Source organism: Bufo bufo, chromosome 7 (genome assembly GCF_905171765.1).
Source record: "Bufo bufo chromosome 7, aBufBuf1.1, whole genome shotgun sequence".
Classification (NCBI taxonomy): Eukaryota; Metazoa; Chordata; class Amphibia; order Anura; family Bufonidae; genus Bufo; species Bufo bufo.
In genome coordinates, this window is record NC_053395.1 from 25540644 (window position 1) to 25562101 (window position 21458).

At 48.1% G+C, this 21458-nt stretch overlaps 1 protein-coding gene across 2 annotated transcripts in view; it reads right to left on the reverse strand.

Annotated features, from left to right (window-relative positions):
- CASKIN1 (CASK interacting protein 1) overlaps window positions 1-17251 on the reverse strand; it is a 132301-nt gene extending 115050 nt beyond the window's left edge. For both annotated transcript variants that reach the window (XM_040440690.1, XM_040440689.1), the window contains exon 1: window positions 16695-17251. In XM_040440690.1, coding sequence (XP_040296624.1) covers window positions 16695-16788 — 94 coding nt within the window. In that variant the 5' untranslated portion in view covers window positions 16789-17251. The remainder of the gene's footprint in view (window positions 1-16694) is intronic.
- Between the last annotated feature and the right edge of the window lie 4207 nt (window positions 17252-21458).

Here is a 21458-nt window from a genome sequence, read left to right on the forward strand (position 1 = left end):
GCAGCAGGAGCTGTTCAGATCCCCACTCTCCCTCACAATGGGCCCTATTGCAACCCACGCCCTTGCCTCTATGGGGGCCATATTGGTTGTCACCCCATTGCATGAATTAACATGATTTTCAACGCCATAATATTCTCAATGTAATTTAGAGAGCCTGCGAATGAGCTATAACTAGGATTGATTTCATGTTACATGGGGGGGGTGGGGGGGGGGATGTTATTCAGGTCACCGTATGGTCTGATTGCTCAGCTTGTTCATGTCTTTCCTCGTTCTCCTCCATGAAGAGCTGATAAATGACCTCTACGACGAGCTGATGCCGAAATTGACAACAAAGAGGCAATCGCTAGGTGTAAATGTAGAGCAAACACACTGCCAGCTGCCGCTAACTGGGACGCCTGTCATGGGGCTGACTATATAACACATCCAGAGGAGAGGGCAGGGGGGCATCGTCAGGTATCGTCCAGGGACACACAGCGGAGTCAACGTAAGGACGTTTTCAGGTATGTTACAAAGAACCAATCTAAAAAACATTAAGCCTTAAATAACAGGAATAAAAATGCGATAAAATATCAGCGCATTGAATATCCATTCCTAGTCTTTAGGCCAGTCTGTCATCCTGGCACGTGGTAGCAAGTGAGTGAGGACTGTGGCCAAATATTGGCTTATTGGTTTTGCCATTTCTGCTGCATTTTTGTATTGGCTTTAGACGGATCCTTTTTTTATCTGGGAGGGTTGTCCTCACCCATTTCCCTCTTTAGCACCCTGAAAAACCCTGCACCTGAGGGAAACGCGTCGGGACAGCGTAGGTTGTTTGTAAGGTACACACAAGGATAGGTTCCAGTTCTGTCCTTTCTTTATCTTTTATTATCTTATCCTGCCTGTACACCTGTTTTTGATTGATCTACTCCACATGATCTCCCCAGCAGCAGGAGCAAGGAAGTGATGTCATTGCGCATCCTGTGCGGAGCACAAGAACGCAGGGATCGGGGAATGATCATCATTGTAGACCTGCAGGAGCGATGAGAGCGCCAGCAGTTAAATGATGAAGCAGGGAGCAAATGGCTCCCTGCTTCCCCGTTGCACTCAACTGTCTCTGCATTCTAAACTTAACAGTTAAGAAAGGGATATACTGCAGCCTTCCCGGGACAGAAATCAGATATGGTTGGAAGGTATGTGGTAGGTACTTAGCCCCTGCTGGGGGTGGGCACTAAGCAGGGCTTGCTGCAGCAGCAAGTGAACTAAAAGAGAATCTTTTCTAGCCATCAGGAAGCAGGTGAAAGTGCATATAATATCTACTACAAATTTAACAAAAGATTTTCCCTCCTACGTGTACATGGGAAAAAGTGTCACGGTTGTGCCAGAAGTTGTGTACATTTCCCTCCCGGTGGTGCACAGAAAACCAAGAGAGTGAACACCAGGCCAAGCAGGGATGTGGAGCGGAGGTCACTAAGGTTGCTGTAACAAGAAGATGGACGCATGTCGCTGCAGTGACCCACAGAGCATATAAGGTAAAACGTCTACTTCCCCTGCAGATCTGTGATAGAGGTGGCAATGCAGCTCGTGATGTGGAGCACTGCTGGAGGGCGTGTGTGGGATGATGTTCCACCGATGATGAGATGACCCTGCAAATGAGACACCCGTCGATGACGACCAGCAGCGACGAGCTGACACAGATCATGGGAGGAGATGGAGTCTCTCTCCCAACCAAAGTGCCAGGTGAGAAGAGATAGGTCCCGGGAAAGAAGAAGCATTGAGGCTAGTGCTGCCAGGCTAAATAGGAGCCAACACCTGGTCTGTGCGTCAGCTCCTCAGGCAAGTGTGAGAAGCTGCAACAGGAAAAGGAGAGACCTGGAGGCCAGAACATCGCTCCTGGATCAGATAGGTCCCGCTTGGGATTTATGGACTGTATATAGTTGCAGAGACTGTACGTACATAGAGGGACTACAAGTGATGCACCTTTAAGAGATTGTAACCAAAAAGAGTCTAGTACCCTCATACTGAGTGACGTAACCAGCAAGCCTATGTACCCGCAATACAACATTGAGAAAAGTACCGTGCCCTCCAGTGGAGTGAATATATGTATATATTGTACAGTAAAGTTCAAGTTTATGTGCCTCCGCCCGCCTTATATTTTACCATCTGAACAACTTGCAAGAGGGGTGTGCCCTCCTCGAAGGCATGCCCCTGGATTAGACTGAATCTGGACGCTCTGGGTGATATAGGCGGCGCCTCCATGCTTATGAAGGATTGCTGGGATATTCTGATAGCGATTTCATGCATTAAGAAGTTTATTGAATTAATCCCATTACATCTCGCGGACGCACAATCAGTGCTGATCTTTTCTGGGCCGCGTTCACAAGCGCTATTCAGACAATTTAATTAATTGCTCCGGTTGCTGAATTAATTATTATTATTTTTTTCCGCCCGTTCCTCAGCCCTGGGTTTAGAAAATTAGCATATTTTAGTACTGCAGTCTAATTACACGGCCCAAGTTTCCATGGAAACGGGGATAAGGAGGGAAGTTTTAATATGTAATATATTGAGATCCTGTTGGAAAAGAATCTATCTCGGATAAAGAAGAAGAACCTGCGTCTGCATTACAGATGCCGGGGACGGGAAAACAAATGGTATTCAGTCCAAGCAATATGTTCCGGTCAGTCCGAGGAGCAGGAGGCCATATAAATGTGCAGACATCCTGCGCTCGTATAGCACCCAGGGATCGTTAGAGACTATTCAACAGCTGTCACCTCCCCTGACATGTCTGTGGTAGAAAATACTTGCATTCCCCAATTAATAATAATTCTGTTATTAAAACTCTGTGCTGTCCTTCTGTTACTCCTCCTGGAAATGCATGAATCAATTGACAACTAGGTGTTACCAGTAAGGGGTGCGTCCCTTCACAGTCTGACACTGTCCGAACAGTGCTGACAGTATTACACCCCTCTGATGAGGGGAGAGGCGAGGAGCTGCGCCTGGTGGTGGACGGACCCCAGGAAACCCGGGGTCCTCCAGCCACAACTCTCCCCGGCTCCGTTCTCCTTGTAGGTGTGGGTCCCAGAGGTGGGACCCGGAACCTATCAGACAATGGGGGCATATCCTAGCGATATGCCCCCCCCCCCTTGTCTAAGATGGGATAACCCCTTTAAAGGGATTTTCCAAGACTTTAATACTGATGACCTGTCCTCTGGTCATCAGTATCTGATTGGTGGGGGTCTGACACCCAGGAACCCCCACCGATCGGCTGTTTGAGAAGGCACCGGTTCTCCTGTGAGCGCCGTGGCCTTCTCTCTGCTCACCAAGCACAGCGCCATACAATGCATAGTGGCCGTGCTTGGTATTGCAGCTCGACCCCATTCACTTCAATAGTAGCTGAGCTGCTACTAGGCCGTGTGACTGATGAACGTGATGTCATATGGCCTAGGCGGGAAAGCTGTAGATGGCCACGGCGCTACTGAGAGCCAGTGCCTTCTCAAACAGCTGATCGGTGGGGGTCCTGGGTGTCGGACCCCCACCAATCAGATACTGATGGCCTATCCTGAGGATAGCTCATCAGTATTAAAGTCTTGGAAAGCCCTTTTAAACTAGTATCCCAGCTCATAAGATTCTGCATGGAATCCATCTCCCATTGTGGGAGGCCATGTTGTCATTCATGTTGCTGCGGTTTATGGCCACGACTGCACCAAGAAAGGACACGTCCCTTTTTTGGCGCAGTCACGGTCATAAACCGCGCCCCCCCCCCTATTGAAAACAATACAGGGCAGAATTCGTGCGGCCGCCTTTTTTAATGAACTTTTCAGTTGCCCTATAGTTCCTTTGGTAAAATACCTTCCTTTGAATAGCGGCCATAACTGGAATTCTATGAAGATCAGGTTGCGTCGCTGTGTGCCAGCTCCTGAGCGAGGAGATGACAGCGTCTTTATCTCTGAGCACCAGCTGCTAAATACCCTCCTGTATGTGCAGGACGCCGAGCTTCCTCCTGTCCATGAGACACCATGCAGCAAACACATCTTGTATTATGTATGAAAATATGTGAGGAATAAGGCGCTATGGTGGGACAACCCTTTTAAAGGGGTACTCTGCTTTTGCAGTGTCCCACTCCAGAGTCATGGTACATTGCAGAGTGCAAAAGAATATAGTTCTGTGTAAAACATGGATTTATGATATTTATGATATTTCGACCATGGATACAAAATACGGTCATGTGCACGAGGCATAAGTTCAAGTCAGTCTAATTAGAGAGTTCGTTCAGACAGTCTGAGCTTAGACTCAGTAGTGAGAGGAGAACATGTTGACAACTCTTGAGCCAGCCTGGACCCGGATCCATCCAGGACAAGGCCAGAGAAGAAAAATTCAGAAGCAGGCCAGATGTAATAGAGAGGTGTAGAGAAAGTACAGTAGAGATAACTTGTCTGCAAATTATTCTATGGCATATGTGTTCAGGAACTGCCTCCGTGCCTGAGCATACTTACTAACAGTTTGACCCACTGAGAGAAATATACACAACCCAAGGTGGATTATGGGGTTGTAAGTATAGCATCCTGTTCAAAAAACGAGCAGAGTTTTTGCCTGCTGTTCCGGAGAACCACCCTGCTGGTTGCATCGTACTGCCTAAAGTGTACATCCCATGCCTGGATAGTTATGTGTACAAGTTAGCTAGTGAAGTGCAGAGTAAGGAAGAACACCTTGAAGAGACACCTTTTTGGCCTGTGCAGCCGGGACACCTGTAACAGCCGTGAAAAGAGCATTTGGCGTATGAACTGGGGGTCCATTGCATGTTAAGAACTGTCCTGATCTGTTTGATTTGAATCCTTCAGTAATGTTCTGCTGCACAACTGCCTTATCATTGCTTCCTGCACCGCTACACTGCAAAGTGTTCTCCTCACGACCCTGCCTTGCCCCTCAACCGTCATCAGGCAGGAGAAACAGGTGCATCCTTCCTATCACTGCACGCCAGCCCAGGGAGTATCAGAACTGTGAGCACCACAACTACTAGCACCATGCGGCCACCCTCGCCCTAGAGACCTGGTCACTGCACATTGAACAATCGCTTTTAGTTAGGTGTTATGCTGGAGGTCTGCGCCTGTTGCCCACATGTGTCCTCCTGTTTTCTCCCAGCCGGCCACTGGAGCAATTACAGCTCTGTTCATTACACGTAGGCTGAGGCCTGCTGCTCGCTTGCTCACCTGTAGGGGACATGCACGGGTCTAGACTGCATTCATACGAACGTGAAGAATGCCTGTGTGACAGCCGATTTTGTAAGTCAATGGGGCAAATCAAATGGCTAGTGAATAGTGGCCGTCAAAAAAAATAGGACGTCCAATTTTTGTTTGCACTGCCAGATGGACGCCACTGAAATCAAGAGGCCTATTTTTAAAAGCCATTTAGACAGGAGTTACCCGCCTAATGGCCAATAAAAACTAGTACACTCAGAAAAAAGGGGCTTTTAAGGGTTAAAAAATAATAATAAAATTCCTCATCCACTTACATGACATGGATCATGCACTCTGCAGTGGAGGCAGCAGGACCTGTGCTCCCAGTGTTGTGACCATGCCGGGAACCTCAGGTCCTGATGCCTGCAGGGCAAGTGGTCCATTGGAAATAAGGCCATAAAATATGTATGGGGGAAGGGGGGCACAAATGGGGCCAATATATATGTATAGGGCCACAACTGAGGGCAATATCTATACTGGAGCACAACTTGGGGTTGGGGTTTTAACTTAAAAATCCAATAAAATGTATCCGTTTTAAATGGCCGTTAAAAATAGATGTTAAATAGTCAGACGGACAGAAAATGGATGTACAAATGGTTGAAAAATGGCCATGAAAATCTGATGGTGTGTCCGTTTTTAAAATACTTTTTTTCAATGTTGTGTTCATGTAGCCTTAAAAGGCTAGTGCCCCTACACCTCTGTCTTCCCCAGCTGGTCACCTTAGGATATTTAAGGTACCTCCCCATGTGGGAGGGTGCCAAAGCAACAGGTTTTAGTTGTCCAGTGTCCTGCTTAGGTGCGCCATCGTCTTGTTTTGCCTGTCTGTGTACTGACCTCTGCTTGTCTCTGGATTTGACCCTTTGCTGCCTGACCTGACCTCTTCCTGTACCTCATACCAAGTCTGATCTGCCTGCCCTGATGCTCAGACTGACTTTTGATTGCACTAACTCTGCCTGCCCTGACCTTGGCCTGTGCCGGACTACAGGTTGGCCTGCCCTCCGACCCCTACCCCGATGCTTTGCTCCAGTGTCTCTTGACACTCATGGATTAGCCGCCCTTTGTACGGAGACCCCTCCAGGAGGTAGAAACCTGGTGCTTCCTCTGCAGCAGAGTCCAGATCCTTGCATAATGGTGAAAGGGTGAAGACCAGGGGGCTGCCGGGATGACGCCCTTAGTAATTGTCCCAAGCCAAATCAGTTTAGTAGGTAAAGTGGATCTACATCTGCTTCCATAACAGAAGCATCCCAAAAATAAGCTGGTCATAAGTGCTCTGCTGCTGAGACCCCCAGCAATCAGCTGTAATTTGCAATTCAGTTTCCCTGCAGTGCCACCTCAGGGCAAGAGCAGCATTGCAGAGTGCCCATTGAAATGAATAAGCTATGGACGTACCAGGTCCTCCAGAGCATGAGATGCTCTTTGTAGCTGCTCTCTACTCTGGCTAGTGATGAAGATTATAAATAATGCCCCCCAAATTAATGATATGACGTCTACCTGGAGGATAGCTACATCACGTAACGTCACCGCAGAGTTCGAGCCTGTGAGGGAGCATTTCCGTAAAGCTGCTATCACTACATTTAGCGGCATAAAAGTTATTTTTTCTGCAATTACAGGATGAGAATATCGGTCTCGCAGTTCAGACGGGATTCCTGCATTGCGGATGATGAAATACCCGACTTACCTTGAAACCCTGACAAAGGGAAACAGCAGCAAATAATCTCCGTAATTATCATGTAGGAAACGTTAGGTCGGCTTTTTGCTGAGATGGAATTTCTAAATAACTACGTGAACGAGTAAAGATGGAGACAAATTGCACCTTAGTAACAAGTCCACCTACACAATTGACCGCAAAGAGCCTCAGTCCTGCCATCACCTTCCTGCAAACTCTCAATAAACAAGCTTTATTGACCCAGCATGTACATCGGCGCACACTTCACGGGGTGACGGGGGTAGGTATTTATTTACCCTATTAATTTGGGAAGCCCAGATGAGTCGACTCGTCACCATTGTGAAGTTGGCATGTAAATAACTCCTGCAAGCGAAATACAGTATAGATCAAGGAGAAAAAACTGCACAGAGCTCTATTATGGCACTCCAGTGCAAGCATGGTTAGGAAACCCTAATGTGTGCCGCCACCACCAGGTCGCCTGACACTTGGGGCTTGGAACCACCATCATTTTGTTAAAGAAAAGAGTAAAAAAAGCTTTAAAGAGCACCTGTCTGCAGGATCGAATTAAACCAGACATACTGCCTGTTAGGGTTGATTCTGTTGAATAAAATGATACCTGAATGGCGAAAATCCGTTGCACCATTCCAGAGAAAACAGAGTTTAATTCCATATGCAAATTAGGGAGGTAGTCCAGTGCAGCGATTTCCGGAATTTGCCACTCCCCTTCTCCGTTCCTCGGTGATCTAAATATCTAAGTTTCATAAGGATTTTCTCAGGAACACAATAACAGATTTTTGCCATTCAGGTATCATTTTGATCAGCAGGATCAATCCTAACAGGCAGCATGCCTGGTTTAATAGGTTTGATCCTGCTGATAGGTGTCCTATAAAACAACAACTAAGTATTACTCACATCCACCAGTGCCATTCCATCACTAGTCTGCTCTTCACATCCTGGTCATTCCTCGGAAATGCTAGGAAGCACCCGCACAGCCAATCACTAGGTGATACCATGATTAGTGACTTAATGGTGTAAAATAAGTCAATACGTCACCGATCCCCCACCACTCCCATTCCAATGCTTTCCAGTTTACTGCCTTCTTTCTCACCACAAAGGAAATGTCTGCTCAGCCAATCACTGGCTGAGGGAGGTCACCTCTGTGATCTGTGATTGGCTGAGTGGTCATTTCCTCAGTGTTGGGAGGGACCAGGAAGTAAAGACCAGTGGGGATCCGTGAAACATTGGAACAAGAGCGGTAAGGTGAGTACTGAATTATTATTTTACTCCATTCTGAGCCTTTTTGTCAAATATCTTGTCCGGACAACCCCTTTAAGCTCGGTACACAGCAGAATTATAAATGCTGCTCTTGCAGACATCAGGCTAATTCTGTCATTTGAGATCAGTACAAGGAATGTGATGTTAGGACTAAAAGGGTTCTCTGAGATTTTTATACTGATGACCACTTGGAACCGAACCTGAGTTCGGGAAATGTTTTTTTTACTGTATAAATCAATTTCTGAAGTTATTATGCGAAGTCTCGCGAGACTTCGCAAAGTAATAACTTTGGCTCATCGGAGCCAATACATTCTAATACTGTACGGAGCGCTCACTGCAATATTAAGCACGGCCACTATACAATGTAAGGCGCTGTCCTTGATGAGCACAGAGAAGGTGGCGGTGCTCACAGGAGCGCCGGTGCCTTTTCAAACAGTTGATTGGCGGTGGGCCTGGGTGTTGGATCCCCACTGATCAGATACTGATGACCTATCCAGAGGATAGGTCATCAGTATTAAAATCTCGGAAAACCCTTTCAATGTCCACAAGGTTGGTTACTTCTCCTTCGCCTTTGGAGGTGTGAACTTCTACGAGGAGTGGAGCCATCATGAATCGTGGGGAATGGCAACCAAATGTGGCCCATGTAGACTCTAGGAGAGGGTACTGTATAGGTCTAACTTTTCTATTGTTTAAATTGTAGCACAGACCGTACCGCGTCATGTGACGTTGCACAGTACTCGCGGCATACTTGCGGCAGCAGGGGCTGCGTACACAAGCAGACACATCATGTATCCTTGTATACTAAATGTGCGGCCTGCGCCTCTGTAAGCACAGAGCCGCTCCCGGACCAGCAGTGAATGATGACTTCCGCCGCCCGCGCTGACGCGTCTGCTTTTTTTAATGACTTGCTAAATGCGTTTCTCATAGATTCTCAATATCAATGCAGGAGACCGAGGTGCATCACTAGAAGTAAGGGCAGGAGCGTAGCTATAGGGGTAGCAGTCGCTATCAGGTCCAGGAGCCTGAGGGGGCCCAAAGACCCTTGTGCCACATAAGAAGACACCAGTATTATAGAAAGTGCATGCTGGTCAAGTTACACCTCTGGCTGGAGGGAAGGGGTTAGGTCAAGAATTTGGCATGGGGCGGGGGGGCCATTTCCATCGTTGCCTCGGCCAGCACGAAGGCTATGTGCCTCCCTGCCCCTGGCCACAAAGAACTGAGGGAAGGGGGGCCCAAGCTGAACTCTTGCACCAGGGCATATGAGCCTTTAGCTATGCCCCTGAGTAAGAGGGTCCCATTACAAAGACAGGAATGGGCCATGGAGCAATGGAAGAAGGCGGCGCTATCTGATGAATCACATTACGTCGTGTGGACGGCCGGTTGGGTGTGGGTCACTTACCTGGGGAAGAGATGGCACCAGGATGCACTATATAAGTAAATAAGTAATTCTGGCGGAGGCAGTGGGCATCATGTGGATTTGACACCATCTACCTAAACATTCTACAGATAAGTACCCACTCCCCTTCGTGGCAATGGTGCCCCCTACTGGCAGTTTCATCAGGATGAGGGCTTATGCAAACGAACGTGTGTCGCCCGTTCCGTGCATTGGGGATGCAAATTGCGGTCCGAAATGCACGGGAACCGTCCATATGGCTGGTGCAGACCCATTAAACTTGAATGTGTCCGTGATCTGTCCGCACCGCAAAAAAATAGAAGAAGTTCTATTTTTTTTTGCGGTGCGGAGGCACGGACTGAAAACCGTTCCGGACCGTCTTCTGTGCCTCCGTTTCAAGTGAATGGATCCGCATCCGTGATGTGGTGCACAAACGGCCGGTGTCCTTATATGGCAGATCGGCTGTTTGTGGGTCCCAATACGGGCACCGGCCAACAGCGGTCATGTGCATGAGCCACACTGAAAAAACTGTTAAGGCGAATCCTTATCTCCAAATTCCAACGATCTCCTTCTGATCGTCATCTGTGGGATCCATGGAGGCCGCACCGAGAAACTTACAGGATCTCTTGCACCAGATCCCACAGGACAGAGCCCTTTTAGCAGCACAAGGTGGAGCTGCCCAATATTAGGCGGTTCACGTCCAGTTGTGCTATCTTCGTTGCGACATTATGATATATACGGTAGATAACAGACAGTATAAACTAAGAGCGCTGCCAGTATAACATTTCTAGAATTCCTATGACCCTCCGACCCCACCCCCCAGCATACTGGTTCTCCCCAGTCTCATTATCTACCGTCCATCCATGGTGACGCCTCCCAGGCGTCGGTATCCGCTCGCCTATCTGTGATCGTTCACAATGTAGCTGATCAATACAATATATGTGAACTGAACTTTAATTGACGCAGCTGGAGATCATCCAACCAAGAGCGTACAATTTCACGGTGAGAGACCACAAACGATAGAATTGGGGGCCGCCACTGACTTCAAGGCGGAGATCAGACCCCTTTGGTACTGCTCGGAGATTGCTGTGTCACACAACATTCAAATCAATGGCAGCGAGAGAAATCTCTGAGCAGTGCCAAAGGGGGTTGGGGTCGTTCAGAACCCAAGAAATCAGTCACGGCGCCAGATTGCAGACTGGGGTCTAGCCATCGGTGACCTGTCGGAAGGGTATTTCCACTAGACTTCCCCTTTAAGCAAGTTTTACCATGTTGTGCTTCTATAATCAGATAAACAGCAAAGTACATTATCAATACTGAAAATGACTCGTCGATACAACGGTCATTTTCCCGTTTTAAGCTAAATTGTAGCAATTTCCGCCAAAAGAGAGCTGAACGTGATGCTTCAGAAATCAATGGCGTGAAAGACGGCCGCGATTTTTACAGTACAAACCAGATTCTTATAGAGACCTGGGCAGATCCGCAAAACACGGATACCGGCCCCTGCTACCCTAGAAAATGCTAGTTCTTGGACAAGAATAGGACATGCTCTATCTTTTTTGTGGGGCCGCGGAACGGAACTACGGATGCGGACCTGTGTGCTGTCCGCATCTTTTGCAGCCCCATTGAAATTAATAGGTCTGAATGAGGCCTTACAGTGTATTTCCATCGGAGAAAGATACTGGAAGACTGCTGACACTCCATGTCTATCTGATAACAAAGCTTTGCCTTTTTTTCCCATCTACTTAGGTCAAAATTTTGCACAGATCCATTTCTTAAAACATATCCAAAAATGAATAATAAATATAGAGTGAAATGATAAAGGTCTGCCTGCAGCCACCACTAGGGGGAGCTCAGGAGCTTACTGCATTCCTTTGTATTATTGATTGTATGCAGCAAGCTCCTGAGCTCCCTCTAGTGGTGGCTGCAGGCAGACAGAATCTTATCATTTGACTCTGGAGTTATTATGACTGTGATAAAGATATATTAAGAAATTACTTAGAACAGAATGACAGTGTGGACCTGCACTTTAAAAGCGTATTTAGCATGCATTTTGGTATGGTATCAGCAATACTTTCTGTACCCAACTCCACTTGGATATATTCACATTTAGTTACTTCGTAAATATCAGAACACAATATCATCTGCAGCCCTCACCCCCTCCCAAATTCCCACACTTGTGATGCAAGCTGGATGCCCCTTTCACAGGGTACTGCACAAGTAGCAATCCCGTAATGCTTTGCTATCAGAACCCCTGCCTTTTGCAGCTGACTACAAGTCCCAGCCTCACGAACTGACAACATGGCTTACCTTTACAAATGCAATCATTTAAAGAGGAGCCGTCCCCTCTCCTGACAGGTCTGTTTTAGTAACCACTTGCATTCTCCATGTGATAACAGTTCTGGAGCATCTAGTCTTATGGCTCTATGATATGCCATTCCTCTATTATTCCTGCTAGAAGTTATGAATGCATTGCTAGCAGTTCACAATGAAGGTCCAGATGGATGTTACCAGCTTGGGGGGGGGGGGGGGGGGGTGTTGCTACACAGTCTGACACAGTACTGATTGGATAATCTTCATTGCAAACTACTGCACTTTTTGTACAGTTTTGGACCTACTTAATAAAAGAAACCATTGAAAGATATGCTGACGTCGCATGTCTTTTCTGGAACTATTCTCAGGATAGGTCACCAAGATCTGACACCTGTCGCCCCCATTTTCATCAGGAAACAAAACAGCGAATGCAGCTGGAGCTGAGTTGCAGTACCGTGCACTGCCACTGCGCGGCGGAGGGAGCTTCCTTGTTTCTGGCTCCGCCCGCTGTGTTGCGCCGGGCAGCTGATCCGCGGATTTGCCGGCTGTCAGACTCCCACCATTCTGATATTGATGACCTATTGATTGATTGATTGATGCACGGTCCTCAGCAACCACTTTGCATTTAAAATCAGAGCACATAAGAAGCCGCCATTGCAGATGCCGGGATCCTCTGATGGCCTCCTCCCGCGCTGCACGTCACATTTATTTCACGATAAGCAGCACTTAATGAACGGTTTCAGGAATACGTCTCCTAAGTGTTTCCATATTTGGAGAGAAAGCAGCTGTTTCTGAGCAGCGGCGCGATAGACGGCGCACAACACCACAAGTGTCAGAGATCAGGAGTCTAAATACTCATGTAAGAGGATAAGGTGAATTTATCTATCCTACTTAAATCTCAATTTCCCGACCAGCTGTGCCCGCCGCACATTGCCCAGCACCGCCGCTGAGGTCAGGTAGTGTGGCACTGCTTCCAGGCGTGGTCGTTTAGTCCGAAAATCAGCCACAATTGCTATATCGAGGCACTGGTCTAATAGGAGGCAATCATGATTGGGGCTGAGCAGCTATGGAGATCCGAACTTAAAGGGGTAGTCCATCATATAATCGTATGGTATCAGGAGGATATGCTATAACATGGTGATCACCCGATGCCCGATCTCTAGACCCTTTGCTTTGTCCCTTAATGATAATCTAACAACGAACTGCGCGGACCTCCAGCGATCAGCTGTGATCTGTGGGTAAGTGTTTAGTGTACCTGCAGTGCCCCCACTGGCGAAACTAAGAATTACAGGTCTTTCACACTATAAGGCCTCATGCACGCGGCCGTTGTTTTGGTCCGTTTCACTTCAATGGGGCCGCGAAAGATGCGGACAGCACTCCGTGTGCTCTCCGCATCCGTCGCTCCGTTCCGCGGACCCGCTAAAAAACAATATAACATGTCCTATTCGTGTCCGTGCTTTGCGGACAAGAATAGGCATTTATATTAAAGGCTGTCCGTGCCGTTCCGCACATTGCGGAACGCGCGCGGACGCCAATCCGTGTTTTGCGGATACGCGATTTGTGGACCGCAAAACACACCACGGTCGTGTGCATGAGGCCTAAATCTACACTTTGCTTTATTGTTTTCATACCTATCTTGAGTAATTTTTTTTTCTCCATCCATATGCAAGGTGTCTTTCAATAATCCAGCTGGTCGCCCCTGGAAACAGACAGCAGCTTAGCTCCACCCCTCTGTCAGACATGTGACCTCTCAGGCCTCACAACTGATGTGTAACCTGAGCTCCCACAATGCTGTGGAATTCAAGGGTGCTCTGAATTTAGCTTTAGACGTGACTGGAGAGGGGAAACGGGATCCTGGATCGGGATTTAAAAACCTACTCCTCAACATTATCTGTGAATTTTTGCTGTGAAATGTTGTAAAATCTTGATTCGCAGCAAGAAGTTTCTGGTTCCTGGGAAAAGCTGGGTGACTACCAATATCTCCATCAATACGGCATGCACAGGAACTGTCACCCAGCTTTCCAAAGCTCCTGAATAAAACAAAACATCCGTAGCCAACTGAAATGTCCGCTGACAGGTAGCAGAGTTGTTATCTGGACTTCCCCCCATGACCAGACCACAAGTCTCAGGGTTCAGAATGAAACACTACAGGGACCAATCACAGTCCCGGCTGCCATTTTTAGCAGTGATCTGATTGGCTACTACACATTTTCAAGAGACGGCCCCTCCCCAATGTCTGACTAGTGCACCAGTCATCATCTGCAAGGTGAACTAACTCCGCCCACGCAGATTCTGATTGGAGGAGAGGTGGAGTCAGGCAGGACTCTCCTCACAATGCAGGAAGTGTGGAAGCTGCCTACAGCCCCCCCTAGTGGCTCCTTTTTAAAATGCAGGTGCACTTTAACATTGCACAATGCATCGCTGATCACCTCCTCGGCAGACGGCCGACACACCCAAGATGTTTCCGCCAGTTTAATAAGAAGTCTTATGACTTACTAGATAAGATGCACCGCACTGACGCCCCCATGGCGAATTTAACCCTATAGTGGACAGACAAGTCACATGTAATAAAATAACAGACATCGGTAACATCTACTCCTTGATGGAGTCCCATATGGGGAGGAATTTAAAGGGGAACCCCATCTAATCTAAATTTTTATACATCTGGAAGATTTCTCCTTTATTGTTCCTTATTGGAAATTTCAGTTTGTCCTACACATTAATGTTGGAAATGACACCCACCCCACAGTCACTGATGCTACACATGTCGGCGGACATCTTGGCAACTAAATAAGTTCTACAGCAGTTTGGCATCCATATTTCATCCGAGAATGGGAAGGGGGTGGAGGGGTTGGAAACCATTGGGACCCTCTCCAGACCCTTGAAATGACTACAGCTCCAGAAGCCCATTTATCTTTTTGTCCTCAAACATGGCAGACCCTTCTTCCCAACTTCCACCAATGATATCCTGTCAATTTGCCATCAATTTTTACAGCGTGTAAACCCCGCAATTCTGTACCACCGGACTGGGTAAAAAAAACCAAAGCAATGCGATTGGTCCTATAATCATGAGTGCAGCCAACATCCATATAGAAGATAAAGGCGTACATAGATAAGGGGGCCACGTACCCCTTTCCCGTGCCCCCTAGCTATTGCTGCCTTTAAGGTAGGTACACTTTTACACATTAAACCCTTCGCTATAGGTAAGTGACATGAATGAGAGCTCAATGCCAGGCAGCCCCCCGTTATACGGGAAGCATATCGTGCTGGTGGCGGATACGCTCTCACTTCTTATGCATTCTCCATATCCTGTAATAGACATCATTTTTCACGCTTCTACACTGATAGGCGTTATACCCTGCTCAGTCAGGCGAGATTTAAAGGGACGCTAAAGCTTAAAGGGACACTCATGCTATATTTCTAGAATATGAGGGATTAATGTGGTCACCCCTGACAATCTCTAGAGTGACGGTATCTCCTATGGGTTTCTTCCTATGGCTGCACACTCAGCTTATGACTGCAATGGCCTCCGATGGGAGACAAACTGGCCACCGCTACCCCCACCGATCAGAAAGTGGGTGGCGTATCCGGTAAACGTCTTTCCTGAAACAACATGCCCACCTTACCCACTTGCCAAGCCAGTGAATGAAATCTATTGCTCTCTCTTATCAACCATTTCAGGCTAACAGACTGACTGAATCCCTGACCCCCATGATTACTACTATGTCACCCAGCTCCAATGCTGAGATACATTTACATACACAGCTGTGACACAGAAATCACCCACTGCTGAATTTCAGTTCGCCGCTGGCCCTTTAAGCAGGGGTTCTAATGACACTGCAATTAAGGTGGGGTCTAGCGGCATTAATAAGCAAATTTACAGTACTCCGCGGATCCCTATCGGATTTGCTTCTTATTGCAATGAATTTCGATCAGATAACCCGTTAGATTGCAAGCTCTTGAGCACCCACGTGAGTCAACGGTAGATGATACTAGTAACAGCGGTCGGTCCTCATCTTTATGGCAGAGCTGACTTGTACGGTTTGCTCAGCGCTCACTCCGGGGAAAACGGAGATTGCTCACACGGTGCCCAAAGACATTGAGATGACCCATCACCATACCAGTGCCCAGCTGGTCGCCTCAGGAAGGGTAGACCGAGGGGTTAATTCCAGCCACCCAAATGGGTATGTAGCCCATACCCAGCTCTTGTCCTGGTCCAAACTGAGGTGTGGTGCCATCTCCCTACCAGGAAGAGACCCCCAAAACTATGACTTTTGATTAAAAAAAATTTTTTTTTTACCCCAACGTGCCTGTATTACAGCCGGTCCCCTCCCACCCCTGCATCTTGCAGCAATCATCTAGCATCTGTAGAACGCCCATCACCCACCACCGATGCAGATGAGGGTCCTTTCACCCCCTTTCTCCGTCTCAGGAGGTACCAGCTGAGCGATGTGATGGCATTAACCCTTCAAGCACTGCACCCCCTTCCATCGTGATGGATGTCAAGCCATGACCTTCTTGGATTCTGCGACCAAGCTGGACACGGACAGCTCACAATTGCTGCAAATGACACGTGTTACATGGCATGCATACGTATGTTACATCCGTCGCCACTTTTTGCACAAGGGTTTGAGCCTTTGCATCCCGGAAAGAAGGGATGCTCTGCAGACACCCCCTGGATTTCTGATACCCTCCCATTCCCGTGCTGCGTTCCCCATCCATGTCACATTTTTAGTGCATTCCAGGACGATACAATGTATCAAGAGCTAATTAATTCTTTGTTGATTTAATCCCTTTAAACCACTGAGCCAATTAAAAGCATGAAGGTCCTACTCACTGGCTTTGCCCGCTTTGGGTCTCTGCAGCAGCTTCTGAACCGTGCTCAGGTCCTCGGCTTTCACAGCCTGGAGCAGCTCCTGGTCCTTCCCCATCCTGCTTCCTTGTGGAAGGATCAGCCGGGGGTTGCAGCAAGGAAGGGGGTGATCCTGCGAGGGCTCGGGTAGGTCCTTATAGCCAGAGCATCCTTTTTGGAAGAGGTGCTGATGATGATGATGAAGAAGAGGAGGAAGAGGAGGAGGGGAACACGGATCAGACACCCAGCAGCAATGTAGGGGGAGATGGGGAGAGTGTGTCAAATGTGCTGGGGGGGAGCACAGACACCTCCAGCCAGGAGGAGCCAGGGAGAGACTAAGAATACCAGGGATGCAGGAATCATCATCCTGGAAGGGAACGGATAAGGGGGGTCCTGGGGCTCGAATTCAGGGCTGGGGTCCTGCAGGTCCCCAGAGGAAACCAGGGTGAAGATGGGGAGGGGGGGAGCCAGGGATGCAGTGTGACAAGAGATGACAGTGTGTCTCCAGGAGGGGAGGGAGTGGGTCTCTGGATGTGTGTGCCGTCTCTCTCCCCCGTCCCTCTCTCGCTCTGTCTCCTGATCCCTCCTCCCATCCGTCTATTCCTGTATTGGCTGCACAGTCTCTGAGCTGCATCCAGAGGCGGAAGGAGGGAGCACAGCACCACACAGCAGCAATCACAACCGCACACTGCGCGACGCTACAGCGCTGCTACACTACTACCACAGCAACGCTACACTACTACCACAACACTGCTACACTACTACCACAACACCGCTACACTACAACCACAACACCGCTACACTACAGCGCTGCTACACTACTACACTACTGCCACAACACTACTACACTACTACCACAGCAACGCTACACTACTACCACAACACTTCTACACTACTACCACAACACTGCTACACTACTACCACAACACTGCTACACTATAGCGCTGCTACACTACTACACTACTGCCACAACACTGCTACACTACTACCACAACACTGCTACACTACTACCACAACACTGCTACACTACAGCGCTGCTACACTACTACACTACTACCACAACACTGCTACACTACTACCACAACACCGCTACACTACAGCACTGCTACACTACTACACTACTACCACAACACCGCTACACTACTACCACAGCAACGCTACACTACTACCACAACACCGCTACACTACTACCACAACACTGCTACACTATAGCGCTGCTACACTACTACACTACTGCCACAACACTGCTACACTACTACCACAACACTGCTACACTACTACCACAACACTGCTACACTACGACCACAACACTACTACACTACTACCACAGCACTGCTACACTACTACCACAGCAACGCTACACTACGACCACAACACTGCTACACTACTACCACAGCACCGCTACACTACTACACTACTACCACAGCACTGCTACACTACTACCACAACACCGCTACACTACTACCACAGCAACGCTACACTACTACCACAACACCGCTACACTACTACCACACAGCAGCAATCACAACCGCACACTGCGCGACGCTACAGCGCTGCTACACTACTACCACAATGAATTGATCAGAGCACCGAAACAGTTCAGGCTATGAAAAACACTCCAACTAGATAAGCAGACAGTGGGCCCCAAGGCAGGAGGGGGGAGTATAGTTATTTAAAATGTAACTTTTAATAAGGTCAAAAAATTGTCAGACTAATAAAACTCACTACATAGATAAGACATACATACACATAGACAACCAAAAATGGTGCCTGGCTGGTATAAACAATATACCGTTCCGTCCGGGGAGACGTGAACAGTCTTACCAGACCCTTTGTAGATGGTGGTGGAGGTCCTTAGGTACAGGAGGCAGGAAACGTAACAATCAAGCCATGTGGGGATGGTTGTGGTTGTAGAACCGCGTAGATGGAGCAGTAAGGAGTGTCCTGAGTAGCCCTGCCTCGGATGGCAGGATAGCAGAATACAAGCTTTTACCTTGCTTCATTCATCCCCAGTGTGTTATTGAGCCACAGGCCATATACCTGCGGCCTTCCACTTACTGTCTTCCTGCAGTCTTTCCCTGAAGAGTCACGGACAGAAACGTGCCACGTCGGAAGACCCCCGGAAGCACTTCCCATCATCCTATCCACTGGCATCTATCCTGTAGTTTTAGGGTGAGGTCCACTATAGGGACAGGCTACCGGACGGGGTCGCCTTTCTCAAGGCGAGTGCTCCGTGTAGATAGGTAGCAGCATAATAGCCCCCTTCATCCGAGGCAGGGCTACTCAGGACACTTCTTACTGCTCCATCTACGCGGTTCTACAACCACAACCATCCCCACATGGCTTGATTGTTACGTTTCCTGCCTCCTGTACCTAAGGACCTCCACCACCATCTACAAAGGGTCTGGTAAGACTGTTCACGTCTCCCCGGACGGAACGGTATATTGTTTATACCAGCCAGGCACCATTTTTGGTTGTCTATGTGTATGTATGTCTTATCTATGTAGTGAGTTTTATTAGTCTGACAATTTTTTGACCTTATTAAAAGTTACATTTTAAATAACTATACTCCCCCCTCCTGCCTTGGGGCCCACTGTCTACACTACTACCACAGCAATGCTACACTACTACCACAACACCGATACACTACTACCACAGCAACGCTACACTACTACCACAACACCGCTACACTACTACCACAACACTGCTACACTACTACCACAGCAACGCTACACTACTACCACAACACTGCTACACTACTACCACAGCACTGCTACACTACTACACTACTACCACAGCACTGCTACACTACTACCACAGCAACGCTACACTACTACACTACTGCCACAACACTGCTACACTACTACCACAACACCGCTACACTACTACCACAGCAACGATACACTACTACCACAACACTGCTACACTACTACACTACTACCACAGCACTGCTACACTACTACCACATCACTGCTACACTACTACCACAACACTGCTACACTACTACCACAACACTGCTACACTACTACCACAACACTACTACACTACTACCACAGCAACGCTACACTACTACTACAACACCGCTACACTACCACCACACAGCAGCAATCACAACCGCACACTGCTCGACACTACAGCGCTGCTACACTACTACACTACTACCACAACACTCCACTACTACCACAGCAATGCTACACGACTACGCTACTGCCACAACACTGCTACACTACTGCCACAACACTGCTACACTACTACCACAGCAACGCTACACTACTACACTACTACCACAACACTGCTACACTACTGCCACAACACTGCTACACTACTACCACAGCAACGCTACACTACTGCCACAACTCTGCTACATTATTGCCACAGCAACGCTACACTACTACACTACTACCACAACACCGCTACACTACTACCACACAGCAGCAATCACAACCGCACACTGCGCGACGCTACAGCGCTGCTACACTACTACCACAACACCGCTACACTACTGCCACAACTCTGCTACACTACTGCCACAACTCTGCTACACTACTGCCACAGCAACGCTACACTACTACCACAACACCGCTACACTACTGCCACAACTCTGCTACACTACTGCCACAGCAACGCTACACTACTACCACAACACCGCTACACTACTGCCACAACTCTGCTACACTACTGCCACAGCAACGCTACACTACTACCACAACACCGCTACACTACTACCACACAGCAGCAATCACAACCGCACACTGCTCGACACTACTGCGCTGCTACACTACTACACTACTACCACAACACTCCTACACTACTACCACAGCAACGCTACACTACTACCACAGCAACGCTATACTACCACAGCAACGCTACACTACTACACTACTGCCACAACACTCCTACACTACTACCACAACACCGCTACACTACTACCACACAGCAGCAATCACAACCACACACTGCTCGACACTACAGCGCTGCTACACTACTACACTACTACCACAGCACTGCTACACTTCTACACTACTACCACAACACTGCTACACTACTACCACAACACTGCTACACTACTACCACAGCAACGCTACACTACTACCACAACACTGCTACACTACTACCACAGCAACGCTACACTACTACACTACTACCACAACACTGCTACACTACTACCACAGCAACGCTACACTACTACCACACAGCAGCAATCACAACCGCACACTGTGCGACACTACAGCGCTGCTACACTACTACCACAACACTGCTACACTACTACCACAGCAACGCTACACTACTACACTACTGCCACAACACTCCTACACTACTACCACAGCAACGCTACACTACTACTACTACACTACTACCACAACACTGCTACACTACTACCACAGCAACGCTACACTACTACCACAACACTGACACTACTACCACAATGCTGCTACACTACTACCACAGTACCGCTACACTACAACCACAGCACTACTACCACAAACCTACTACACTACTGCCGCAATACTGCTACACTACTACAACAACACTGCTACACTACTACCACAGCACCGCTACACTACTACCACAGCAGTACTACACTACTACCACAGCACTGCTACACTACTACCACAGCACTGCTACACTACTACCACAACACTGCTACACTACTACCACAACACTGCTACACTACTACCACAACACTGCTACACTACTACCACAACACTGCTACACTACTACAATACTGAGACACTACTACAACAACAC